We start from the raw sequence: 27611 nt of genomic DNA, 5'->3' as shown, positions 1-27611 counted from the left end.
ATGTAAGTACTTTTCAAGCAAACAGTGTGTATGATTTTCCGGCTTCTCAAGTTTTCAGGCAGTCTTCCTGTTCTCTTTTGATGCACATTAGGCGTGAGAGATCTAGATAAATCTCCCCTTTACCCATATGGGAATGGTGATTGGTGATTTTCCCTGAGAGCCACACAGCTATATATATATATATATATATATATATATATATATATATATATATATATGACATCTATCTGACAGCTACCTCCAGTAGAAAATAGGCTCCGATTACAATCAGTTAGTTAGCAGGGCCTCAGCCTATTAGAAAACTGGAGAATTGTGACATCAATAACCCTACTGATGGACCAATCATTTTCTTTCATCACACCTGTCAATCAAGTCTTCACTGCTCGCGAGTACGCGTGTTTGTGTCTAGAGGTGAAAAAGAGACACCTTTTGGAGGCATATGAAGATGTGCCGACAGATAGACAAAAGGGATTATATGTTTTGAGAAAAGACATGGAGGGAGAGCAGCGGTTGGGTGGCGAGGTGGTGTCTTCCTGATACAGTGAAGCAGCTTGACAGGGGAAGGGGGAAACCGGCAGAGGTGGAGCCGTGGGTGTGATTGTCAGCAGTTCTCTAGCATCTGCTGCTAATTGCCTTGACGAATGTCGTGCTATGGCAGCGAGCCAACGGATGAACTGTAAACAGTGTTTGTGCGAGCGGGTGCAACGCGCGTGCATCTTCGTGTGTTTGAGAGAAAGATAATTTGTGGGCGAGGGTGATGCAAAGGTGCCACTACATCTGCTCTGCGCTGGTAAATAGCCACAATGATCACCTTCATCATCATTAATAACCTTCCCATCTTCCCCTCTCTCAAGATCATCACCCTCTCATTCATCATTAACATCTTCATTAACGCAGCACAATGTGAAAACGTCTTTCCTGTTTTGTTTTTTTTACATTTTGAGCTATGGCCACACGTGCATGGTCGTCAAGTATACCAACCAGCAAGGCACAGTGAAGCATGCGCTTTGGCTAATCTTCTGAATGTTATCCAGTGATTTGTTGAATCCATCCACACCGCATGCTTTGTTGATTTTAGCACCGATATTACCGCCCAGCAGCTCTATGAAAAAGCACTACATGAAGAAGTGATATACAACAACACCACTACCACCAACCCTGCGCACACACCTCCTTGCACTTACACTAATAAACTTAGTTCCACAACCTTGCCAGTGAAGCAGGTGTTACAGCTCCTCTTCATCCCTTTCCCTCTCCAACAATCCAGCCCCCCATGGCAAAAAATTAATCTCATCAACTACTAATCACAGCTATGCATTCTGGGACGGCTCTCCAGCAACAGAAGGGCCGGGTGAAAAACCAATTAGCTAAGCATTTTGGATCAAGCACAGTTAGAAGCACAAACAAAAGACACTCACAGTTCTACATATTCAAAGCACCCACACACACATTGAAACCTGAAATTAATTTAGCCGTAGAAATAGAAGTATAATCCAAAATCACAGTTCCCCTCCAATTCACCTACTAATAATAATGCAACAGCAAATACAAGGAGTGACAAGAGTGTAAGAAAGAGTTTGAGTGTGTGTGCGTGTGTATGTGTGACAGAGAGACAGAGAGACAGAGAAGGACAGGGAGAGACAGAGAGAGCTGTTTCTCCTGGCTCGACAATCCTTACCATCTGTGAGGGTTTGGAAGCACATCTTGCTGCTGTATTTGCCAAAGCCAGCCACAGTCCTTGCCCGCACCTGTACCACGTAGACTGTACCCGGCCTGAGGCCCTCCACGCGTGCAGTGTTAGTTTGGCTTCGCAGGATGGTGGAGTTAATCTCTGCATGGTCCTAAAAAGAGCAGTGAACACACGGGGAACAGGTTAGAGATGACTTACAGCGAAGATGTCAGCGGGAAGACGTTTAACCACACAGTTGAGAAAACACTGGCAAAACAAGATCCAGTGGTAGCAGTAGTAGCAGGAGTTTGACAGTGAGACAACAAGCAGACTCATCATGTGTAGTATATTCAGGAAATAGTATGGAACAAGTGGACCAGATTTGGAGGAAATCAGTTTAGGCTGTATATTGTAGTTGTTCTAAACCAAATAAACAGGACCTTTAGTCAACTTTTGGTAAACAACATGGACAGAGGACGGATGAAAATAGCAGATAGTAGAGAAGAATAGATTTTTTTTTATTTTTTTTAAAAAAGAGTAATGAGCTCTCTTTAAAATTAGGTCTTAAGTGCTTTGGTCAGTTTGAACTTTGAATACACAACACTGCAGCAAGTATTTCACACATTAAAATACACACAAGCCCAACATTCACACATGCACACTGCAAGTCCAATTTATACAGTAACACACTACACAATATATTAAAGGCAATAGTTTCTTGCAAATTACAAAGAGCATTAGCTACTTCTGAACAGTAATAGAATAGCATTACATATTTGTCTCTCTCAGATGTGCTTTATGAGCCACTTTTTTAAATTACAGCAAGAAGTTTGAACATTACATCATCTTGTTTTGTTGTATGAAGTAAGCTGCTTTTTAAATGTGATGGTAGGCCAGTTCCACCAATAGAACACATTTCATTAAAGGGAATGCTATAAAAATGCTCGGTGCAACTGCTGTTTATTTTAACATTCTATCTAGGTATTTGCCCTTTTTTGTATGCTCTGTTTTGCATTTAAATATCTAAGTTTTTCCACGTGCATGTATGTATGCATACATATAGCCAACCATTATATAAATGACCATGGAACCTGATCTCCAGATCCTGTATCTCTGGTTTTCTCTCTCCTGGCTCAAGAGAGCCAGTCAGGCAGTCTGCTGCAGTGTAGCTTGGGGTTTGCTGGAGGTATCTGATATGGGGGATCAGTAATTACTCAGGCCTGTCACCTTCCCATAACCCAGAGTGAATATGACAGCCAGAAAATAAGACTGCACCTACACTACACCCACCACTGCAGGCTGCTGATAGCTAGATGCAGAAATACTGTAGAGAGGGAGGGGGCAGCTGAAAGTGAAGGGACAAAATTCCCTGTGTCAGTAAAACAGTGTAAATAGCGGCAGGCTGTTTTTTAAAGCTTGGTAAACACATTATTGTATGCTGAACTACATCTTATAATACATGTATGGCCGCTCTGAGAAACTATGAATAACAAATCTGAGTTGACAACAGTGCGGAGTGGAAAAGGTAGATATGCAACGAGGAAGCAAGGAGGGAGGGGGAAAGGAGGAGGATGAAGATGATGGCAGGAAGCGATAAGAAACTCCAGGCAGAAGCAACCCACATCGAAATCATTATCCAATCTGATTGGTGTAATTGAATCATTCCGGTTGCTCCATCATTGAGCAGACGGAGCAACCCCACATAATGATTTGTGCTATCACATTAGCTCTTATTGGACACTCTGGGCTTGATGAAGACAAATGTTTGGGCTTGGAATGGGAGAGCATCGCACCAACAGGCTTTCATTCTATCTCTGAGAGGAAAGCGATGTTTATAAATGGAATGCTGGATGTAACTGGGTTAGAGAGTTTAATCATCTCACAGACCTTTTGTCCATTAGATCACACAATCTATCATATCGCCAATGTGTGGCATACAAATACTCTAAAATTCTGAAACTGGAATTTAAAGAGGCAGCTTGTACGTTTGAAAGAGCTGCAGAAGACATGAAGCCCCGTGAGACACTGGAGCCATAGTCACCTATTCATCTGGATGAGTGGACCACTTGGGGTCCGAAATTGTCTATTGCTGCCATCAGTCTTCCTGTATTTCTCAGGACCACACCCCAATCGGTTGAGTTTGTATGGAGAAGAGGTGAGCAGACAGATGGCAATCAGCCAATGGGGGAGAATCCCTTGAGGGAGCACCAGCTAGGAATGGCCCTTTCATGCTGCCAGTCAAATAGGGATTATGAGACAGATACACACACACATCCACATCTGCCACTTATAAAATGAGGTGGCATTTGGCACTCCAGCAGGTTAGGGGATAGCCAATAAAAGGCCATGCCAGGAGGGACTTCCAGCCACGAGAGGTCCTCTCCTGCTGCCAGTCAAATGGGGATTATGAGGACCACACCCTAACTTGCTAAATAAAGAGAGAGTTTCAGGTGGGAAGGCAGATGGCAGAGCAGCCAATCAAAAGCATTGCCAGGGGTGACAGACAGGAAGCGCCGCGGGGAGTTTAGTCTCTGCAGCATTCAGTAAAATCACTGAGACAAACTTAGCCAGAATGCTCTTCCTAATACATATTGTTTATAGGCAAGAGGTGCAATAACATACTCAAACTACCTACCTACTTGGAACTACATTGACAACACATACTGGGCTAATGTTGACATATTTAATTGGACCCATTTTAAAGGCTTGACTAAATTTACTGGACGTAACACGCTAGCGCTGGATCTATAACAAACATTTTGCTGGAAGTCCGATAAATGCATTTTTTTCTTGTTAAAACTTCCAGTTTATCTTTCGTAACTGCCAATATTTCTATTGGGCTATAAAAATAAACCTGACTTTATATGACATGTGCGTGTGTGTGTGTGTGTGTGTGTGTGTGTGTGTGTGTGTGTGCAAGTGTGGACAGCATGCCCACCTGGCACAAAGACAGTCATTGTGGATACCATGTGTCCTCTGCACATGCTCACACACGTGCACGAATGCAGACACACCCACACTCGCACAAAGGGAAAGGGGTGAGGGGAGTGTTTGAGGTAGAACATTCTAATATTATGTTTGTAAACTGGAAATGAAAGAAATAAGTGACATCCCCTATTAATGTTCAAATTAAAATGTATTGCCTATGGTCAAAAGGCAAAAAGAAAAGAAAGGGGTGAGCGATGTGGGCTAACAATTTAAATTTCAGAGACTAGATGGATTTTATTACCAAATGCAAATAATTACCATTGCCTCAAGAACTCTAATTTAAAAAATTAATGAAAATACAATGATGATCATATCTGATATTAAAGACCATTCAAGACTTAATTGTTTTGGGAAATAAAGAAACTAAAATAATGCAAAAACAAACTATATCACCACATGGCAACACAATGTAAAAGATTTCCCTCTCATTCTAATTCTGCAAAGCTATACGCTAAACATTAATGAGCATACTAAGAGAGAGATGAGATCACCTTATCTACGGTATCATTTGAAGTCAAATGTATTTGCCTCAGTGCTTTCAGTTAGTTTTTCTATTTTTTCCTTTGCAGCCACCTCCTTTTGAGGTGGCTCTTTGAATGCATTCCGTTCACCTGGAGACTAACAAAGAGGCCTGAGTGAGCGGGGATGGGGGCAAACAAAGAGGGAGAGAAGAAGGGAGTCAGAGGGAGGAAATGTGAATACCCTTGCTGGGGACGGAGGGAGTGCTGCACAAGTACTGCCTTTCACGGGTTCCATTAAAAATCTAAACTTGTCTTTACAACATCTGTGTGTGTATACAAAAGTGCTGTGGTCGACTCTGAAGGCTGGCAGGTAGAGAAGAAGAATAAATACGTACTCCTGGCTTCTCTTCTGAGGAATTGCTAATTGTATGTAAAGTACAAGGTGGATTTCAGAGTGCCAAAAATGCAGATGTTGCTGCAGATCCTGGTGATATGCTGTAAATTTGTATTTGATTCTTGAATTTCTCACATTGCAGCATGACAGTACTGCTGTCATCCAGAATGGATGCACCTGAACTACTGCTGACACTCACACACAAACACTGACAGAAGCTCCCGCACACATGCACACACCCTCTCTCTGACACCAATACACAGAGTCATCAGCACTCAGAGCCAGTGGCTGCTCTGCTCCAGCCTTAATGGAAGGCCTGACCTCTGCTATGCTGAGTTATTTCCACCCTCCCCAAAATTTCAGGCAACCAGAGGAAAAAGGGTATGTGGAAAATGGATAGACCGGGAGCATGGGATTCTACTTTTTCTCTGAAAACCTTTAATTTATTTCGTCTTGCTTCCCAATTTACGGAGTCCCAGGACCACTTACTCTGCAATGAGACGGTGGGTTGAAAAAGGGAGTGAAGCCTATTGAGAGAACAGCCTTCAGCACTCACTACAGCTTTCAGGTGAAACTGTCAAAATGCATTCTATTTAAATCATTACCATCCCTTTTCGTCATGTCATGGGCCGGAAGCGGGTTTGTAAGGGGGGCCCAGGTAACTTTTGAAAACTGATTTATTATATTTATGAACAAAAGCCTGAATTGCATCAGTTATTTTTTTGTTGTTGCAAGACTTGTATGTAAAAAGAGCCAAACGACACAGGTCCCACTGACTGCTGCGGTGCAATTTGACATTTTCCTTCCATGTGCATTATTCGGCAACAATTTTGTTTTAGAACAATGGACGGCACTGTTTGTTGTGTGTAGAAGATGCGTGTGCAGCGCTGTCAGCAGTATTGAAAGTATTGTAGGAGATCGATAAACAATACTTGCTTTTTGTGGTCGTAAAGTGAGAGAAAAAAAGAGAGAGAGAGAGAGAGAGAGAGAGAGAGAGAGAGAGAGAGAGAGAGAGAGAGAGAAAGGAGGGGGGGTCATCACAAGCTGCAAACAGATGTTTCTACTCTGATAAGCCTTTAAACACATTACACTGTTACTCACACTAGACTTCTTGGATTGTATTTCTTTATCTCAATGGTACCGTAAATAACATGCAGCCTCTTGCAAAAGGGCTGTTGTTGGTCTTAATTCAGGCTAATAGACAAAACTGTGAAGTTGTGTCAAGGAACAGAGCTTTTTTAGGGTAGTGGCCACCGTTGGAATTGCAGGTCATGTGATAAACACTGGTCCAAATAAGAAAACCGTATTAATGACAATATTTCTGTGCCATTCATGTGTACGTCCTGGATGTGCCTGGTGAACAATATTTGTTAGAGTGTAAGCACAATGTCCATAGTTCAAAACCATCAGTGGACCTTGATCCCAGGACAACTTCATATTTTATTACTTACCATCTACTGTGAGCTGTCAAATCAAGACAAACAAGCCACAACAAAAGCCTTAAGAAAAATACAAATACAACTTAAATTTTCTATAAAAAGAATAATTTATATAAAATGTGCGTCTAGAATAACAGTTGTGCAAAACATATTATCAGGTAGATGGGTAAAACCACAACATTAAGCAAAGGTTGTAAAAAGACAAAAAGTTGAATGTTCTTGATGATTATGATTACCCTGAGGTATTACTCAATGCAGAGTGTGACAATGCCATGCTGCTTGAGAAGTGGCTCTTGTAAATGGGTATAGGGAGCTTCCTGTTAAGAGTTTGTCGAGAGAAAGCTCTCTGCTGTGCTAAAGACTAGCGGACTGTGCCAGGCACGCTGAGACAATCAACTCCAGAACTATAACAGTGTGACTGCTCTCAGATTAATGCAAGCATCAGTGAGATGCATAAAAAAGAAGGTGAGAATAGCAAGGCCATTACATTTAAAAAAAAAAAAAAAAAGCTTCTTTTTTTTATCCAGCCTATAAGTTACACATAGCAATGGGTAAAGCTGGGAGTCTGTGATAGATATGGTAAGAGGCATCCCTCCATAATTTAGTTTTATGACTAAAAGACCACATCATCACTTTACAGCTGCATGAAACTTCCCGATTTTCTGGACCTCTCAAGCATTCAGAGAATCAATGGAAAGCTGGCAGGACTGACCTCGAAGGAATGCAATTTAGTTCCTGGCTTCTCAATATATGCAACAAGGAGGTTGAACATGGATGTACAGCAACCAGAGCCAACATGTGTGACACTGAGAATTTATGCCGACTTTTCATCATGCTTGTGTGTAATAAATTTCAACTGGTATGGAAATTACACACATGGCATTAGATTTGCCACCATCTGTTTTGTTTTTTTTTGCTTCTGAGAGTTGGTGCTTAATCAGGCACAAAAACACATCAGCAGTGGCACTTTGGACAGCAGTGGCTGGCTGAGGAAAAGTATGTTTAGTGCCTATAAAAAGCCTTGTCAGATCCAAAATACAGAGTGTCAAGGGAGGACCGCCAATGTGGCAATCTCATCTCCACAGCCTGGTGTAACAAAGCAATCACTCTGACTCATCTTATGTGTCTTACTCTCACTCACATGGTGGTACATTTTCTAGATAGACACACGTACAGGGGGATAGAAAGGTACATTGAGACAGAGGTAGACAGCGTAAAGCGCAACCTTTCTGTCACCTGAATCATCCCAGTGCAATTAGCAATCTTGTCCTTGTTAATTCAGTAATTTGTGATTATGCCGTGCTCATCGTTTTGTGAGAAGGCATGCTACATAAACATCAACAGGATTTGGTTTCATTGATATTCATGAGCTAATGGGAGGCTGTATGAGTGTTATTTACACGACACTAAGCTGTCTGGCAGATAAGGTTTCTCAAGGCAATGGCAATCGGATTCAATTTCATGACCTGTGCAATACCAGAGGGGGAAACAGCAAGCAATGCAGCTATTATTGGATAACTGAGTTTCCAACTGCAAACATAATTTAAAAACATGATTGTTGTTCTCTCTGATAGAAAATGCTAAATGTGACAAACACTATTCTAAGGTGGAGCTGTGAATATTGATCCACGAACCTCAGCCAAAATGAGTTTGTGGGAAATAAATAACTCAACAGAAAAAGAAAAACATTTATAAAACTATATTGATTTTTGTCCTTTACTTGGAGAGCAGAACATGGGTGAAGGTGCACCAACAAAAGTCTTAGCTTAAGATGACAAAGACTGGGAGGGAAAAAAAGTGCATGACCAACCTTGCTATAACTATCGATCAGCTTTAGGAGGACATACAAGGTCCCAAACAAAAAGCTAGAGTCTCCGATTATGTCCAAGGCCTTGGGAAAAGCCTACAGGTCAATACTGGAGCAACAGTGGCGCTGTGGGGTAGGGCCAGCGACTTAATAAAGCAGACGTATTGTGTGTGAGCAGACGGGTCGATGTGACCCCCCCACCCCCGAGACGCAATGCATTTTCACAGCAGGACAAGTTTCTGCACTGTGTAGAGTGGGCCTGGAGCAGAGGTCAACCTATTTACTTCATCAGCTGCAGAAACCAAAGAACAGTGGGAGAGATGGAGTGAACACAGTGAAAGAACATATTATCAACCCAGGGGAGTCTTGGGGTGCTTTACATGCAGTTTGCTATGCATGTGTAGAGTAGGAGACAACACCAGAGCTGGCACTTCACACAAATAAATATAGACTTACAGTATGCTGTATATGCATAGGATATAAACATGTACATTTATGCATTTAGACACACACATATATATATACACACACGCACGCACACACACACGCACGCACGCACGCACGCACGCACGCACGCACGCACGCACGCACGCACGCACGCACGCACACACACACACACACACACACACACACACACACACACACACACATTTATCTTACCTTTTCGTAGTAGCGCAGTTCATAGTCCAGAATAATGCCATTGGGCTGTTCTGGTTGTGGCCAAGACAGTGTGAAGCTATTCATTGTGGAGCTGATCTGGTGCATGATGGGAACTATGGAGGGAGCTGTAAGGTACAGAGAGAGTAACACAAAATCAATACATTTCTAGAAAAGCATTGATTATTACAGATATACCAACCCAAACTGTTGGTAAAGAAAAACACCCAGCCGTATTCTCTCAACAACAAGGTGAGAGTTTAGATTATGTGTGCAGCACAGTTCGCCGGCCAGTTAATTCTTACCTAAAACATGCACATGTGGAGCCATGGCCACATTTACTTTAGATTTATAAATTAGTATATCAAGCAGGCTATCTTTTATGACAGCTAGTTATAGTTGGTACATTATCCACACTTCCAAGACTTCCAAGGATGACGATGCGCATTCTACAATTAGTGCACAATTGCAATACATATCATCCAATGTGTGTACCCAGAACAAACCATCATTAGCTATCAGTAATCATCACAGAATCTAAGTTTAAACAACTCTCATCATTACCCAGGTAGCCAGCAGAGTCAGGCCAATCAGAGCTTCACTCAGCCATATTCTGGCACTGCAGGACCAAATATGTGCTGGCTTTGGCCAAAATAAGGCTGCCAGATTTGGAAAAGATTTGAGGGTGTGGACTTGGGCCGAGTGTCAGCTCTAGTTAGCAGGACTCCGACTACCTTTGCGCCAGAATGGTCAGTCACCACGAGTCCGGCGTGAGTCCAGCAACCAATCATGTAGGATTTAGTCCGCTTTTGGACTAAATCATTTTGGCTACATGGGCAGATATAAGAACACTAAGTGTGGCATCCTCAGGATGCATTGGATGCAGGAATAACAGTCCAAAGGTCTACATATGGCAATACTAAACAACATGACGTAATAATGTTTAGTAATAATCGCCATTGGTTTTTGTAAAATGTTACTATGGCAGGAAAGAAAACAAGTCGTGACATATTTCTAGACAATGTCTCAATATAAGTCATTCTCTAATGTTCTGTAACTCACATCACTTGATAAAAATGACACAAAATTGATTGTGTGAGCGCTTGTTTCTGTGTATGATTTCACATCTTTAAATTTCAGTTAGACAAAAGCCCGAGTAGAACTGATTTTACTGACTGAAGTCACAAATACCATACCCTGTTGAAACACTGGATATTTAATACTCAGATGTAACAAGACCTACGTCTGAACAAGGGCAGCATCTGATGAGCTGAAAGCATTTTTTTTTTAACTTCTTATCTGTTATCTGGACTACAGGTTTGTAATAAGAGCTTAATTTACCATCAGTACAGGTATCATATGCTATTGCAGAGTCTATGATACCGTGGCAGATTTCCACACTGTTGACATTTAACAAATCTGCGGATATCTTGTCACTGCTGACAGTTGCATCAGGGTAGCTCAGACTGTCTCCCCTGTGAGGTAAAAGTACATTTCCCTGGTGCTGATATTCACTTTTTCTGTATCTATTTGTTGTGTTAATATGTGTAATCTAGGGGCTCACTGACATGTTTCTAAATGTCACAGACAGTGCAGGTGAGTGAGTTTCTAAAATCTGCACAGTTCATATTATTATACACTTCCCAGGGCTCATTTTGATCCCTGATAATCAAGTAAAAGCTTTTGGATGTATTTTGTCTTTTCATTGGTTATGCTAATTATCATGTTTTGTTTTCCTCTATTTGTTCTGAACAAATCCCTGTTCAATTTGTGTTAAAATGCACCATTTGCTGTGTAGCAGGGGATTCTTCAGTGGATTTAAGGCCTTGCAAATATATTTCTTCATCATCTTCTTACTTTAAATGGTGTGGTCCTACATGAACAAAACATTTTCGAAACAGTTGTAGTTATTGCATTTCAGAGATTTCTGTATTGTGTTTTCCTCTCTGCTCTTCTTACCGGTTTGAGGTGAACGGGATCGGTTGAAAACATTTTTATGTCTCTTACTTCCACGCACCAATCAGTGCAGAGCAACATTTGAATCAGAATTTGATGGCAGTTGCACAGCTGTTTAATCATGTTGCCAGCACTGTCAATATAAACTGATCAAATCGCATGCACAGTGCTGATGAAGCAGATTCATTTTCGAGTGTTAAACTAGGATGTTTTTTTAAATGATTTAAATTTGATTATTGCTTGCTGGTTTCAGGTTCTCAGAGACAGACATGAATAAAGTTTATAAAAATGTTACAAAAATATGAAGCAAAAATACAAATTACTTAGCTTTTATGTACAAATTAATCTCTTTAATGCCATGTGAATATGCCCCAAAATCTACTGTAAGATCACAAACTCTTCCAAGGTGCTAAGATAAACTCTAATTTAGTCTCAAAGTTCAAATATGAATCCAACCAAACATACTCATCAAAACAGCTTGTGAGTGTACAAGTAAGTTTGATTGAAAACTGATTCTGCTCCTATTAAGTTCAAAGCCCTGGTGCTTGTATACAGTGCTGGAAACAAATCTCCACCCTCATGTCTGCAGGCATAAATACAGCCCAACACAAGCCCATGCTCTTCATTGTGTGCCCATCAGCCTCTTGGCTGTCGGCCTGCTTGCTGCTGAGGCCTAGTCATCGCTCCACCTGGTCTCCACTCACCATTTTGTGAATAACTCCTTGATTCAAAAGGCTGCAAATAGCACCCTCTCACCGCTAAATGATCTGATTTTTTTTAAATCAGACTCCTTAATGCTTCTATTTATTTTCCTCTCATTGTACTTCACTCTAGAATAACCACTCGATGGTCGAAGGAGTTCTGTAAGGAGAAAAGCAGCTGAACTTTTCACTCAGTGGGGCTGTTGTTGTAAATTGTGTTATGTACAAAAGACGGCTTATTCTACATCTGTGATTTGGGTAAATATTTGATGATTTAAGTTTCAGATGATTACCTAAAATGTAGCTGTAAACAAATGAATAAGCTCTGTTTATCTTGTCACTGCAAATGGATTCTGTTACATGCCTCCCTTGGCTCTCACCTCCTGCTTTCCCTCCCTTTTTCCCTCCCTTTTTCCCTCCCTCCCCCCTCTCTTTCTCTCACCCTAGACTGAGAGTGTGAGGGCTAAGCTTCACCTCGGTGCACTTCAGCCTCTCTGCCTCTCAGGCTGGTTCACGCTCCACTGACCAGGGCTAGGGCTGCCTGGGCCGCATTATCAATTACCGGCCACAGGCACACACTGTTCCTGACAGACCCAGGGGAGGGGCACTCCACATAGAAATTCCTACAGTGGAAAAAAGGGAAGGAGAGGTATTACCACAGCCCCAGACCCGAGTCCTGGTCCCCACTCAATTCGTGCATTCAGGCGCACAGGCAGAAAAACATAAATTTTTTACCAGAAAATGTTTTTTTTGTATGTTTCAAAGCGTCTAGTAATTAAACCTTTGCTAGTGTATATAGCCTGGGTTGAGACCTATGAATCACGGCCCACATCTCAGGTTTTTTTCGGCAATTCAAAAAGGTCTGGTGTTGTGTTTATTGAGGGCTTTTAACCCAATTTGGAGAAACAACCAAGTCAATCAGAGCTTTGTGGGTGGGTTTAAAGATTGAGATATCATCTTCCTGTGCCAGAGCAACCCCCACAACTCATGTTTGTTCTTTTAACCAACAACTTAGTGAGTGCTACGAAAGTTTCTATGCCAACTGAAAATGACAAAGACGGGAATATGTCACTGTCAGCTGAGGCAAAGTTAACCCTAGGTAACACAAACACAATGTCAAACTTAATGAAGTTTCATACAATGGCAATTTAGTCTGACATATTAGGCTGGATTGATTTCTTCTAAATTCTACCTTTCCAACACAAATTCTCACAACACTGCCTATAAATATATGAAAAACTTTTCTCACTGCCGTGTCCCACTGGACACACAGTGACCGTGTTTGATAGGAAAAGCAGGAGAGAAATAAAGAGCGTGTGCACATGTTCAGTATGTGTCTCTGTGTGTCCTAGTAGCCTATGTGGGAACAGCCTGTCAGAGACAATGTGCTGTGCCTGTATCAGGGTGAGGTTCAGCCCAATGAAGCACCGCTGTCCCCTCCATTGCGTCCCCCACTGTCACCCTGGGACGATGATGGTGACAGTGATTGGTGACTGTGTCCTGCACTCCTCTCTTCTCCCTCCATCCCTCCCATCCCTTGCTCCTGTGCTCCACTTTTATCTGGCCCCACTCGCTGCCCCTGGCTTTTAATGCAGAGCTTGGCTCACCATTAATCAAAGTCAAAGCCTCCCCGTGTCTGACGGAGACAGAGAGAAAGTGAGAGAGGAGAGGAGAGACGGAGAGAAATAGGGGAGAGAGGGTTTGAAAGAAAGTGATGAAAGAATAAAAGCTTCTTTACCTTTGTACGATTAATCTACTTTGGAATACAGATGAGCAGGGGCATCATTTTACATGTCTGGCACAGACCTGAGCCTCTGTTTTCATTATTGTTACATCAGTGTGCAGTACCCATAATTCATATGGAGAAGGGTCAGTCAGCATATCAAACATGCTGTTCTATATCCTAAAAGTGCACTCCAGTGTTTTATTAGTGCACTTCCATAAAGTTAGGGGACTCATTAGTGACAAATATAAAGAATTGTCAAAACTCATACAGCGATATCCTTACTTTTAGTTGTTTGTATGGGTAAAGCGCCCTAAACTCCTGTTTCCCCAAATGAACAAATTCTAGTTCCACCCCAAAATAACTATCTAACCTCTCTCTCTCTCTCTCTCTCTCTCTCTCTCTCTCTCTCTCTCTCTCTCTCTCTCTCTCCCTTCACTGCGTCTTCTCTCTTGTTGTGAGATTCCTTGGAAAGACTGACTTCAGACGGCCGTCTGTGTTCCTCATGCAGCACAGCTTTCAATTTTAAATTCCCAGCTGGAATTTCCTGCTCTGCCTCAGTGACTCTCAGTGAAGTGATTGGACAGAAAGTTGCACTATATTTGGTCAGCTGATCTTGGACTAAATTCCCATTTAACTTTGTATATAGAAAAGAGCATACATACATATGGCCACACTCACAACCATGAGTTCAAGCCAAGCCGCTCTTTTTCTGTAGTGCACTTGCGGTTTGTGCTTTAAGATGCTGGCACACCATTGAACCACGCAGCCTCCTAATAGGGGCTCAGTGTCTCAGATGAGGAGAGCAGCCTATAGTCATGTGCTGTGCTTCTGTCAAAGGCATAGGTTTAACTACTACCCTCCCTATTAGTAGGGGCTCAGACGGCCAAGCCAGCCATGACTACATGGTAATGGGCTTCTCTCAAACATCATAAAGAGGGATCAGTTCAGCACCATGGATTTCTGTCAAGGAACCATGGTTGGAATTATTTTCAAAATCACATTAAACGCGGAGGATTCTGAGCTCTATGTTATTAAAAAAAGGACTTGTACACTGCATAAGCTTACTTTCACATAGCTACAAACACACACACACACACACACACACACACACACACACACACACACACACACACACACACACGCACACACACACACACGCTTCCTAGCATCACTTAATACACTATGTTAAGACATCAGAATTGATGAGCAGGCTCAGTAGCATTCAAGCCCACACTTTTAGTTTTGCCTGCAGCTAATACCTCTCTTTTTGGGTCCAGGGACGGGATCCAACATTTATGAGAACAGGCATCAAATGAAATGAGAACAGCACTCTGAGAGAGCCTGAAGAACTGTCTAAGATGATGGACACCCTAGCTCTGATACATGGAAGCAACAGTGAAAGGGAGGGAAAAAAAACAAAGAAAAAGGCAACCCCCAAAAAACAAATGGAAAGAATTTGTAAGCTGTAAACTGTAAAGACATAATGAGTAGTGACTGGAATACCCTCCACAGACATGTTTGCCTAACATCTCATCTCATTTTAGAACCCCACAGAGTGCAGATCTCTTTAATTCATCTAGTTGTTTGGATTTCAGTCCAGCGCATAACATCTTAGTATCTTGAATGCAACCCACCCGTTCGTACTTGCCCAAAGAAGGCCGAGGAAAGAGGTGTTTGCATTTCTGTGGGAATAGCTCTCCAAACAGAGCAGCTAAGTGGAGAAGGATTGTTTGTAGATATAGTTGGCATTCTGTGGTCTGAGGAACTGTTGGCACATAATCTAGGTCAAGAAGGCTGTGCCAGTAAGACCAGAGAACTGTTGAGCATCAGGCATTAGTTGAAAAAGATAGCACCAGTCACAACCTTTATTGACTTTTTTTCTCATATATTGTTCATCAAACCACCCTTGCATAACCACCCAGAGTAGAAAGGAGTTGTAAAATGTGTAAAAAATGAAAAATCCACTCACCATCTGAATCAGTAATGGGTTTAAGTGTCCAGGATGGATTACAGAAGAAATCATAGATGGCATGGCTGTAGTTTTCACCAGTTTTCACTTTTTATCGGCCACAACCTGACTACTATATATTTATCATTGTGGTAATTTAGCAATTTAATACATTCACTGAATGCATAGAGTGTGTCGTACCCTTAAAATTAAACCACACTATTTCACAAAGAGAGAGAAAAATGGCTACGGTTCAATAGCTAGATAAAGATGACTAAATTCAGACCAGGTGTGAATGATCACCTAAGAGGGCACTGTATATAGTCTTTGTATGTCTGTATCTGTATGTGTGTGTATGTGTGTGTGTGTGTGTGTGTGTGTGTGTGCGCGCATTTCCTGGAGAGCACAGGCAGTGAATGAACTCCTAAATCACACTATTGATCAGTCCTTCCTCCCAGACACACACTGGGATCGAGGGCAGTTAAATGGCCTCTTCGGTGATTCACACTAAATCCCTTCAACTTCCTCCTCACCTCCATTATTCCCTCCTCTCCTCCTCCTGGTCCACTTTTCCTCCTCTCACCTTTGTCTCCTCATGGCCAATTTACACCACAACCCCTCTAACAACTGCTGCCTTACTGTTTTCCAGGTGGTCTCTTGGTTTTCCTTAATCTCACGACAGTCCACACTAAAGCCATGTCAAGTTGAAAAGGCAAAGACTCCATTGAGACAAGCACAAACTTTATCTTTCCTGGGTAATCTGAAATAAAGGACCACTTCACCTATCTATTCTCTCATAGGTTGACATTCCTATAGTATTAGAAGGGTAATAATGTACCATTACCTTTGTCAACAGACTAAATCTCATGGGAAAGCTCTATTTAAGCCCCACAAACCCATGCCCGATGATGTGCTTTTGAGCCTGATGATGTGATTTTGAGCAAGAAAGGCTTATTTTGGTATGAAGGCCTCTTGTCATTATTTTAACCAGACATAACTGTGAGACTTTGAAACTACAGAAACTTAAAAGTTAAACTGAGACTGCAGCTGTTGGTTTTGGTGTGCTATTGGCGAATGTTGTTTGCTGTGGATAAGCCAGTCACTATACGGACTGTAAATTGACATAAGATTGAACATTAGTGAAGTAGTCCTTTTTAAACAGAGATGTACATGCATGTGATTGATATTACAGGCCCTCCCTATTAAGCCGAGGCACATCCACGCATGTTGTTTGCAAAGAGGATAGGTGAAATGGAAGATAAACAAAAGGGTATGTTGATTAATCATTATCTGCTAAGCAATCATTTTGCTCATCTCAAACCTTTTTAACAGCTGTGCTGAGCACAACAGCACATGACAAAAATGGCCCACCTTGACAGGGTGAGCCAAGAGGCACTTAGAGGAAACCGAGAGCAGCACCTTTAACCGTGCCACGTTCTTCAGGCAAAAATGTAAAGTGATCATTTGATTATGTTTTATGAACGTGTGAGCTCTTGTGCACACTTCCATGACACACATCCATTATTTAAGAGTCCAAATCATAGCTTTCCAGAGTCACGTGTTTCTGATAACTAATTCTAATCTAAATTAGAAGTGCAATGACAATATTCAACGAACAAAATAAACTTTCATGTCCTGATTATGTGTGCACCTGTGCGATCCCAGATGCGCATAAACATGACTATGTCACATAAACAAAGAAATCTGTCTATTCTACTGCCAGTCCTGGCTCTGGCATAGAGAGGACATCATGTGGAATTAGGGTTGTTTAATGTGCGTCTGTTTAGTTCAAACAGTACCATCCTTTGCTTTTGTTATACAGTTAAGTGTGAAAGTTGTCATTCTGATGCTGAAGGAATCAAGTTATTTTCATCTTTAATGAGGAGATGAAGAGAAGGTTTTATTTATATACAGTATGGGCACCAACACCCTGGCTTCTTTTGGATTATAGTTGTTTTTCTTTCACATTACTACCCATTTGCAACAATTACAATATATTGGATTGGTGCGATGACCCCATTCTATGTATGATGACTGTTATTGCATTGGGAATTTCCATGGTCCTCCAGGCTCAAACTACACCTCTCCTATTATACATGGAACTTGCATATTGTTACGCCACCTCTCCCAACCTTGCATCATGCGAGGGCGCAGTGGATAAAAATACCAAATGAACGGACGAGAGAATTTCGAAAAAATGCTGTAAACCTTATTGCACTCTTCATGAACCGTCAACAATACAGCCCTACTTTTTAAAGCGCGTCTCATCTTTTAGTTTTTGAAGTGCATTAATATCAACACGAATACTTCTGCCCTTTCATTGGCCTGCCAATGAAACCCCCTGTCGAAACTAGGAACACTGCAATTACCTGGCTACAAAGGGCCACATAGGGCTGGACATGGGCCTGGCAGATTACTGGCAGACACCTCATTACTGCAGCAGACTTCAACAATAGGCCTGGGCATTGCTTCTTCTACATCTATCTGTCAAGTGTGCTATTAGCCTGTCAAATGGGGACAGTCAGCACCATTAGGCCACCCTGATAATCAGACCTATTTACTCCCTCATTTTCCTCTCCTTCACTGTCGCAGTCTGGTCAAAAAAAAAAAAAAAAACGGTCCCTTTCTTCATCCCGCCCCGTCTTCCCTCCCCCTCCCCCCCTGACTCATTCTCAGACAAAGACAAGTTCAGTTGGTCATTACATTTTTCTGAGAGTCGTTGTAATCAAATACGGTATGCCCTCTCCACCAACTGGGCCAGATTTAATTTCAAACGTACTCCTATACAAAAGAGACCTGGATAAAGCAATTCCCATTTCACTGGTCTTTGGGATAAATGTGAAGTAAGTTCATGCCACAATTAAAGTAGAAATGTGCATCAACAATTCTGAATTCATTTGACATTAGGTATTTTGTCATTAGGTCAGACTGCGTAGAGATGGCCAACAAAAGGTAAACTTAATCAACAATCTCTTGCTTTTCACTAGATGCACTGATATTGATACCGGGATGATACTGATTAAAAAAAATTGGACTGGATATCAGTGGGGATAATGGGTCTGATCTATTCATTTCAATTATATGTTTGTATACAATATATATTAAATACTAGAATTTTCATTTAGAAGGGTTACATTTGGATTGCAATTCCTTTTTTTCACCAAGTTGTTTGTGTACTATTTATTATTTTAATAATAAATAACAATTAAGTACATTTATGTCTATGTATTTATTTGTTACATTTTGATTTACAAAGTGAGGGAAGCAATGTTTAAGCCTGATGTTTCCTTACAGAAAAAAGAATGGTCCCAGTCACTTCCACACAGTGAGGCGCACAGCTTCTTAATTAAACACTGACATCGGATCGGTACCCGGCATTGTGCCGATACCCAAAACCCAGATATTGGTCAGCCACACCCACAGAAGCACAGAAAACCGAAGAGAGCCTCATCTACATGTTTCACGTGGTCAATATAGGTGCCGATAGGTGCCTCTGTGTGCAAGTCAAATATCTACAAAAGCATGAAAAACGCTGTAGCAAAAAGGACCGGCAAAGACAATATCCTCGACCTGTCATTTCCATCGGCTGGGCTCAGGTCCCATCGGGCACAGTTAGAGGATGAGCACACACAAACATACAGAGAGACAGGCGGGGAGAAAGAGAGAGAAAGATAAGAGGATGAAGGTCATTTTCATTGGCTAGGCTCAGATCCATCAGAGGCAAAGACAGAGGATGCACACACATGCACACAAACACAAACATACAGGGAGACAGACAAGAAGAGAGAGCAGGAGTGAAGTAAATCTCAGCCTGAAAACAACAGCCTCTATCTTGGGTCGGCCTCTTTCAGTTCAGTCTGACATTAAAGTATTGAGCAGTGAACAGAGTGCAAGCTGCATAGCTGTTATACAACACCAAAGGTGAAACTTGTAGTTCAACACATCTGTGTGTTGCCTGCTAAGCTTAGAACAGTGCAACAAGAAATGACGGCTTTTCAGATCCCGCTTAATGCTCAAATTTAAAAAAGTGGCAGAATTAAATAAGATTAATTCTCTTGCTGTTTTTGTTAATTCAGTCTGCAGCGTCGGTGTATAAATCTGTAGATTTACAGACAGGTTTCAACTGGGGTGTAGCCTTCCGTGAAGAGAGAAGTACTGACTTGCTGTGCGGCATTGCTCTCAAAACAAAGTCTCATTAAACAAATACCACAGAAAAACAACAAAAAGACGTGTCAGTCAGTGAAGCACCAGCCTGCAACCTCCAGATGTGAACTTCAAAACATTTAAGGGGCTTCATAAATGACTCATGTGTTGTTTTTTGAAGGATGATTACCTTTAGCAGTGTTAAAAAGCAAGAATTTCTGGAATGCCCAAAGATAAAGGCAAACTGGGGCTATTTACATCATCGGATTTGATGTGTAAATAAACTACAAAGGAAAGAGGGATGGTGCAGTAAATTGCGCTTGTCCTGGAAAATGTAACATGCTGTGTCTTGGGTCTGAGACTGAACTCCTCCATTATGTTTTCAAAAGGGAAAGCCATTACTTTGATTCAGGGAAGGAAGGCTGAGAAAGAGAGCATGTATGTATAACTTTCACTAAATTTGCCATTTCAAATGGATAAGAAAAGATAATCGTCATCCTCATCAATGCCACCGCCCCATCATTACGAGACGTAGCCGTAGCAGCCACTTACCAGCCTGGTTGGTGGTGATGTCTATGGAGACATGCTGGGCAGGGTACGGGCTCTTATTGCTCACTCCATTGACAGCTTGTATTTCAAAGCTATAGAGAGTGTGAGCCCACAGGTTGCTGATGAACACCCTGATGTCAGTCAGACCCAGCTGTCGAGGGACGAAGTCCACATTGTCGTCACAGTGGGAGCAGGAGCGCCGGTCAGCCCGGCACTTTTTGCACACTATGTTGTAGACAACGTCATCGCGGCCGCCCGTCTCTCTGGGAGAATGCCACTCCAGGATCACAGACGTTTCGTTCACAATGGAGATCACGTTCCTCGGGCTGGATGGGACACCTGAAGGCACACAGAGAAAAGATGTAATACAAATGTTATTTTGGCTAAGATCATTTAGCTTAAAAATGGAACCTTTAAATGGATCCATTTCATATTAGACAAATCATAAGGTAAGCTGTCATGATGCTATAAGCAAAATAACACATCGCTTGTAAAAAAAAAAAAAACTGTTTCATAAATCTGCCTGCTGTTAAGTCAATTTAGTCAATTTCCAACCCTGTAATAAAGTGTTGTTGTGAAGAGCAACTTGTCGTTTTCTCCTTTTTTTCTCCATCTTCAGCACAAATGGAATGCTAATTTATTCCATTCACAACCAGAGAGATCATACAGCGAAAAGTTTGTGTCTATCAAACATTGGTTATTTAGCAAAATGCAGTGTTGCATGGAGTATTCTTATCCAAGTGGCTCTGGAGATTCACGCTCCCATTCACTCCCTCATAGCCCACAGCTGGAGCAGAACCTCAAAGACGATATTCAGAAAGAAATCAAGAAATAATAAAATAATTGTTTTGCTTGAGTGGTGGCTTAATATTGGGTTGTAGAAAAGTGGCTTGTTCAGCCTCCCGCAATTGGAACACAATTCCTAAGAGTTAAAATCTTCTCTAACGGCAGTGTATAATTTTGCTGAGCCGAGACTGTGTCCGTGCAGCTGCTCAGAGGCAGCTCTTTCTTGTCAGACACCAGACACTGCCGATAAAGCAGAAGCTCGCCAAAGCCCTTAGTCAGTGCTGCTTAGGTTAAGTGTGGCTGCCCTGCAGAGCTGATCTGGTTCCAATTTATCCTCCATAAAACCTGACCTTTATCATTAAAAGAGGAGTTTAACTGACCCATTTCTAAAACCATGACTACTGTGAAAATAAAAATCCGCTCAATTCTAGAAACCCTTTGAAGAATTACTCAGCTCTCTAACACACTCTACTTCCTTTCTTCTCCTCTTTTTTTATCCATGAGAAAAATATGACAACAAGCATGCATATACACTTTTAAGCATATTATGACACAGCACTTGAGTTTCCCATTACCGTGGGCTTAGGGCAGATAGTTACTTCAGTCAACACAGACACAATTAATCATTGTTGCAGCGAAGCCATGTGGGATAGCCCTGGGGAGCTGGGACAAAGCGGCAGAAAACACAAGGGTGAGGGAAAGGCACTGCTACTGCTGTGACCTCGGCTCGGCGCCTCAACAACAGAGAGGTCAGTGACAGGAAGGGCGTGACCCTCCGTAGTGTGATTATTATGGTCTGGCTAAGAGAACAGCTAGTGCTCCAGATACACTATATGGTACATATGGCACATAACTTGGTCCTTGGATGCTACCAGATGTATTGTATGCGGAGGGAAAATACAGCGAAAAAGGGTGTGTGCTGGTAGGAACAGGCCATATGAGGGAGATGGCAGCACTTTTCCCCTTGGGGACTGCACTATAGCACTTCATATGTTACTCACACCGCGTGCATCCTCTGCACATCCATCACATACATGCACATGCCCACAAACTTGCATCGCTGGGAAAAGCAATGCACATCTGCCCATGTGGAAAATGCTTGTGACACAAACACACTAAACTATCTATTTCTGTGTATTCATGCCTGCACTGTCTGTAACAATGTATTCTTACAACAGTGATAGAAAAAGAAAAAAAAAACCTGGTTTAGGTGCGAACAAGTCGTCACACCTTTTTGTCCCAATTACAACCGAGCTCCACACATGCAGGGATGGCACAAGAAATCAGATGTGACGGCCACTTAACCAATGATCTGCAGTAATCTGCAGTGATCTTTAGCTGTTTTAATTCACCATAGGATATAATTTGTTGAGAACATTACGAACAGTCTTTCAGCTTGCGTTCATTTAGCTGTGCCTGTCAGATTTGGTTGGCCTTACATACATGTTGCTTTCACTTAAGTGATAGGAGCAAAACATCGTCTCCAAGCAGCTCCAATGCTCTTTGCGACATGTACTGTATCACAACAAAGTCAGGGCTCTATTTTAACGGTGCAATCACAACAACCAGTGCGAGATGTCAGGTAATTTGCACAAGGACAATGAGCACATACCAATGCAAGTGTTATTTGGTTCAGTATCGGCGATTCATTTTATACCTTTTTAACAGCTCTGGCAATGGCAGGGGCAAGATGATACTAGCTACCCCAATTAGTGTGCTTCCTGGACAATATTGTTGTCCAGGAAGCAGAGAACAGCAAGGCACAAAGGGAGCCAGATGATTTAAGCTTTTTTCAGCTGAATTTGTGGAGATGGAAAAAAGTCTGGTCACCTTGTTTTCATAGTGTACATTTAAGACAATGAAATAAAAAATGACAATTTTGTCGGTAACTATGAAAATATTTAATTGATTTGCTGGCTGCTTTTGGTTCGACTTGTTTTCCTGATTAATAAAGTTGTACTCACATAGATTTGCTTGTGTTGACATGCAACAACAATGCCATTGCTGCAAAACTGTGCATTCCAATGAATAGTCTGTTCAAGCTGTCTACATTGTCGCACAAACTGACATCGATAATTCCATTTACATGACCATCTAGAGAGAGTTTGGGATTTTTCAAACAACTTAACACCTTTTTTGAGTCACCCTCGTAAATTTGACCGAAATACAACTGATAACACTTGTTTATTATCGCCAGAGTTATAATAAATGATACTATGCCAGTCCTCATGTCTTTCTTGCACATACATGAAGTACTCAAAATGACTGTCTGAGTTGTGGCCACTGCTAACAGTCTCACAGACTGATGTGTATGCCTAACTGTCATGTTGGGGAGTAGGCATTAATGTGCCACCTGGGCTCTAACAGACCACAGCCCAGTTTTCTCCATGACCTACTAATACAGTGTTCCAGTGCCCAAAATAAACACTTCTGAACATTGTTTACTCATCTGCCCTTTCGAATGGTCTGAGACCGGAGCTTCTCTTCTTTCAAACGGTTTGTTTTCGTGATGTAAAACTGGCCTTGAGGGACCAACAGAAGTTCCCTGTGTGGAGATACGGATCACAGCCGGAGGAGCCAGGAGAAAGAAAGACGGGTTGTGTGGGTTGATGAGACAAAAAATAAAACATGTCACAAGGACTAATACTGTCTGGCTGAGAGACTGAGGGAGTCATAGATAGACTTTTTGTGTTGGTGTGTATGGGAGCATGCAGTGCAGTTTGGGATATGTGGGTGCTTCCACAATGACTTGTCTGAGGAGACACAAAATGAATATGCTTAAGCTTTTCTCTAACTGAATAAAGGATAATCTCCACACCTGCATTTCTATTTACACTAACCCCAAAAGTCAAATGAACTCTCTACAACACAGCTCTGCATGTGACACACAGAGAGAGTGAGAGAGAGAGAGAGAGAGAGAGAGACTAGTGTCTTTTTTAAACATGTGCGCATGCATGTGCACACTACTCTGGAGCATTACGTCTTCCCATCCAGTAGAGGGATTAGAGTAGGACAGACAATTACCTTGACTTAGCTCCATTTACTATTTACTGAGAGAGGAAACTGGCAAGCTGATTGCTGTGGGAAGCACAGTCAACTGACTGCAGAACTGACAGCACAGTTCATGAAGAGAAAAAAACGAAGATAAAAGAACAGAATATTTATGCACCTTGACGGCTCCCTCCTCTTTCTCTTTGAAAACAGAACAAGGAGAGAGAAGATGCAGTAAATAGGAGAGCACAGAAGAAGAAAAGTCTAAATGGACTGCTGAGGAGAATGGAAAAGCAAATAACCCCCGCCTTTCAGTCAGGAACTTTGATGGGTTTTGTTTGTTTTCACGAGGGGCAGACAGTGTTTGACAGGGCTCAAGGAGGTTTTCAGGGGACGGGCCACAGACATTTAAGAGTACTAAATTTGATCCGCAAGATTTAGAGCCAATGTGGTACGGATCCGGAATGTAGAAACTCATCAGAGTTTTCCTTCTCTTTTCCTGTAGCTATGTTGATTCAATACAATTTTTTGTTTGTTTTTTAAAATAACATTGTATTGTGCGTCACTGGGACTTATCCTGAGCTACTGTGGGCTGTGTGTAGAACTTCCCCAGAATTCATCACGTCTTCTACATTTAGACTTTAACCTTCAAATGAACAGATTCAAATCTCAGTTTGTCACTGTATTGATGGATTTTTGTCTTCTAACTATCTTTGTCATTAGTCCTTCCCTCCCATCATTCCCTTCCCCTCTCCACTATTCCTCACACCGGCATGCTCCATTACTGCAGCCCTTCTCCCCTATGGACCAATCAGCACTGGTTTCACCGCCCGACTCCCCTCAGTTACCACTCAGCTTGTCATTCTCTTTCTCTGACTCACACATTGAGAAACCCAGCATGGGGGAGCTGGCTGACCCCCCCCCCCCCCCGCCAAACACACAGTTCTCACACATAGACATGAATTCCTTTTCACACGTGCACGCCCATGGGTACGTCAGACTGGGGGAGCCTGAGGAAGGGAACGGTGCAAAGCAAGCCAGTGTCCCAAATCCCGAGATACTGGGTAGCCAAGCTGAGAGGAGTGGGATTCCCGCAGCGAGACAGAACGCTTGGTGTGGTGTTCAGGCATGCGCAAGACAGAGAGCTGGGAGGTGGAGGGGAGTTTGAAGTGCATCCCAGGCTTGGCATGGGGGGTGGGGGGGTGGGTATGTGAAGCCCCTGCTGACAGAGCCAGGCGTCGGACAATCCATCAGCAAGCTAATCAGACTGATCTGGGGCACACAAGAACCCGCGCCTCTGATGGCGGCAAGAAGTGCTAAAGCTTCAGCGTCTGCTGCTGCAGATTGGCCTGATTTATGCTACTCAAGCAGTGCTCTTATCAGGACCAGCAGTATTAAAGAGATTCTTACTAGGATGATCTCACTGTACCCCCATGCTGAGATCTAGGGCACCCAGAGCGTCGAGCTCAGCTGCTACTGTATGATTCAACCTTCAGAGAAGGCTTTGAATGTGCTTTTGCAAAATAATTCTGTCAACACCAATTGAGGAGGAACCGAGGTTGGTTTAAGATTTTAATGTTAAAAGGGGTGGTTGGAAACAAATTCTCAGTTGTATTTAAAATGCATGTGTAGTTGTATTCATAGTCCACTGTGTAACTGTGATTGGAACATTGGGCAATTTTTCCTTTTATAAACTTATTAACAATTATTTTACTGGGCACCTAGGATGTGTATTAAAAACAAAAATAGTCTAAACTAATGTTAAACTATTGAGAGGAGTAAAGTTGTATTGATCATGAGAGGAAAAGTGTGAAGTAGAGGGAAAAGAGTCGACAGAGAAGATAAGAAAGAATTGCCTTGATTGAAAGAAGAAAAAAAAAGTAACGCAGCCTGCATTCGGAAACTGAACACAGACCGGAGGGATCTGTTCAAGAAGCTCCAATGGGGAATGGTTTTGGAGATTGCTTAGGGAAAATTCAAGGCCTCAAGGTAGAGGCAGATGCTGTAGTTGATGGAGCGCTCACTAATTCACCAGAGAGATATATAGTATACCATGGGAGGGTGGAGAAAACTCAAGGTGAAAGTGGGGTGTCATCCGTTGAGAACATCCAAAGCCTAAAGGTGTGGATGGCTACACTTGGGAAGCGTTCAAACAGTCAGACAGACAGCCATGCAATATTTGGTTTTCACTGCAGCTTATTCATAGTTATAAAAAGGAAACATGGCAAAGGAGGTGCGTTCAATACACGTTTTAGCTGTGAAGGCTACAGCTGCTAAACGATTACGAAAGGAGTGTGGTCCTGAGCCCATTCCTGAGGCCAATTAGCCAGGTCTATGTGAATAAATTAGGACTAAATGAATACATAACCAGACCAATAAAGCTTCCAGGTCTGCTGTTGTGAGGTGAATAAACCATTAAGACACTCCCCAGTGGCAGCAAAGAAAGAGAGGTAAACACACTTTTTGGGGGGTCTAACAGTGTTCTCCTTCTGTGTAACTGTGTGTCAGCAGGGAACGACAGGAGAGCTTAGCATATTGCTTTTACATCATATTAAGATAAATATGATGCTGTGAGAGGCCTTATTGGATCTCCAGCGGGTAGCGGCAGGACAGTGTCGAAGCTTCGCAGCATCTGCCTGAGTAATTAGGACTTCAGGGGATGATAGCAGACAGAAAGAAAGAACAGCAAGAAAAAGAGACAGAGAGAGTAAGATAACTGAGAGGAAACAGAGAGGAAGCTCAATGGCACAGTGATGGAGACATCAATAATGGAAACCCTAAAATTATTATTATGAGCAGTCTGAGAAGACTAGGGCGCTAGATACATGCTCATTTAAATGCTACTACATGTGCTGGTTTTATGACAGTGAGAAAGAGACATAGACAGAGTGAGATAGACACTGTCCTTATGAAAATATAACAGCTTGTATATGCATGACCAGTCTATTCAATATTGATGCATATAAATGTATGTTAAAATGGATACATGGATGCCTATTACAGGTGCTTGTCTGACAAGAATGTAAGTGTGTGACGGTGTTGATGTGTGTCGGTAATGTCATGTAAGATAAACTCACTGGTGCAGGGTTCATCCGGCTGATCAGCGTCACCACGGTAGTAACCGTTGCGGCACACACAGATGGTCGCGGCCTCAGCTGTGGAGCGGCTGTTAGGAGGGCACTGTAGACACAGACCTGGACCCTGGGTTGACTTGAAGGTACCCGGAGGGCATGCTGTGGGAACAGACAAACAACGTTAGAAAATAAATAAAAAGATAAATAAATAATCCACGAGACGAGTATGCACAAGCCAGGCATCTGGGTCTGGTATATCGGCTAGAATGGTGAGCAGAGATGAAAACAGACTGAGACAGAAAAGAGTCCAAGTTAAAACTGA

General features: G+C 42.2%; 1 protein-coding gene across 2 annotated transcripts in view; it reads right to left on the bottom strand.

Annotated features, from left to right (window-relative positions):
* The window catches only part of LOC137866143 (ephrin type-B receptor 1-B), a 144741-nt gene that overhangs the window by 30473 nt on the left and 86657 nt on the right, over positions 1-27611 (bottom strand). For both annotated transcript variants that reach the window (XM_068701843.1, XM_068701844.1), the window contains exons 4-7: positions 27293-27448; positions 20442-20777; positions 9419-9543; positions 1679-1841 (exon numbers count right to left, since the gene is read on the bottom strand). In XM_068701843.1, the coding sequence (XP_068557944.1) occupies positions 1679-1841; positions 9419-9543; positions 20442-20777; positions 27293-27448 (780 nt within the window). The remainder of the gene's footprint in view (positions 1-1678; positions 1842-9418; positions 9544-20441; positions 20778-27292; positions 27449-27611) is intronic.

This window comes from Cebidichthys violaceus, unplaced genomic scaffold (assembly GCF_023349555.1).
Source record: "Cebidichthys violaceus isolate CVI_PGR_0920_01 unplaced genomic scaffold, fCebVio1.0.p SCAF_8, whole genome shotgun sequence".
Lineage (NCBI taxonomy): Eukaryota > Metazoa > Chordata > Actinopteri > Perciformes > Stichaeidae > Cebidichthys > Cebidichthys violaceus.
The sequence above is the reverse complement of the archived record's forward strand: the minus strand, read 5'-3'. Positions and strand labels throughout refer to the sequence as shown.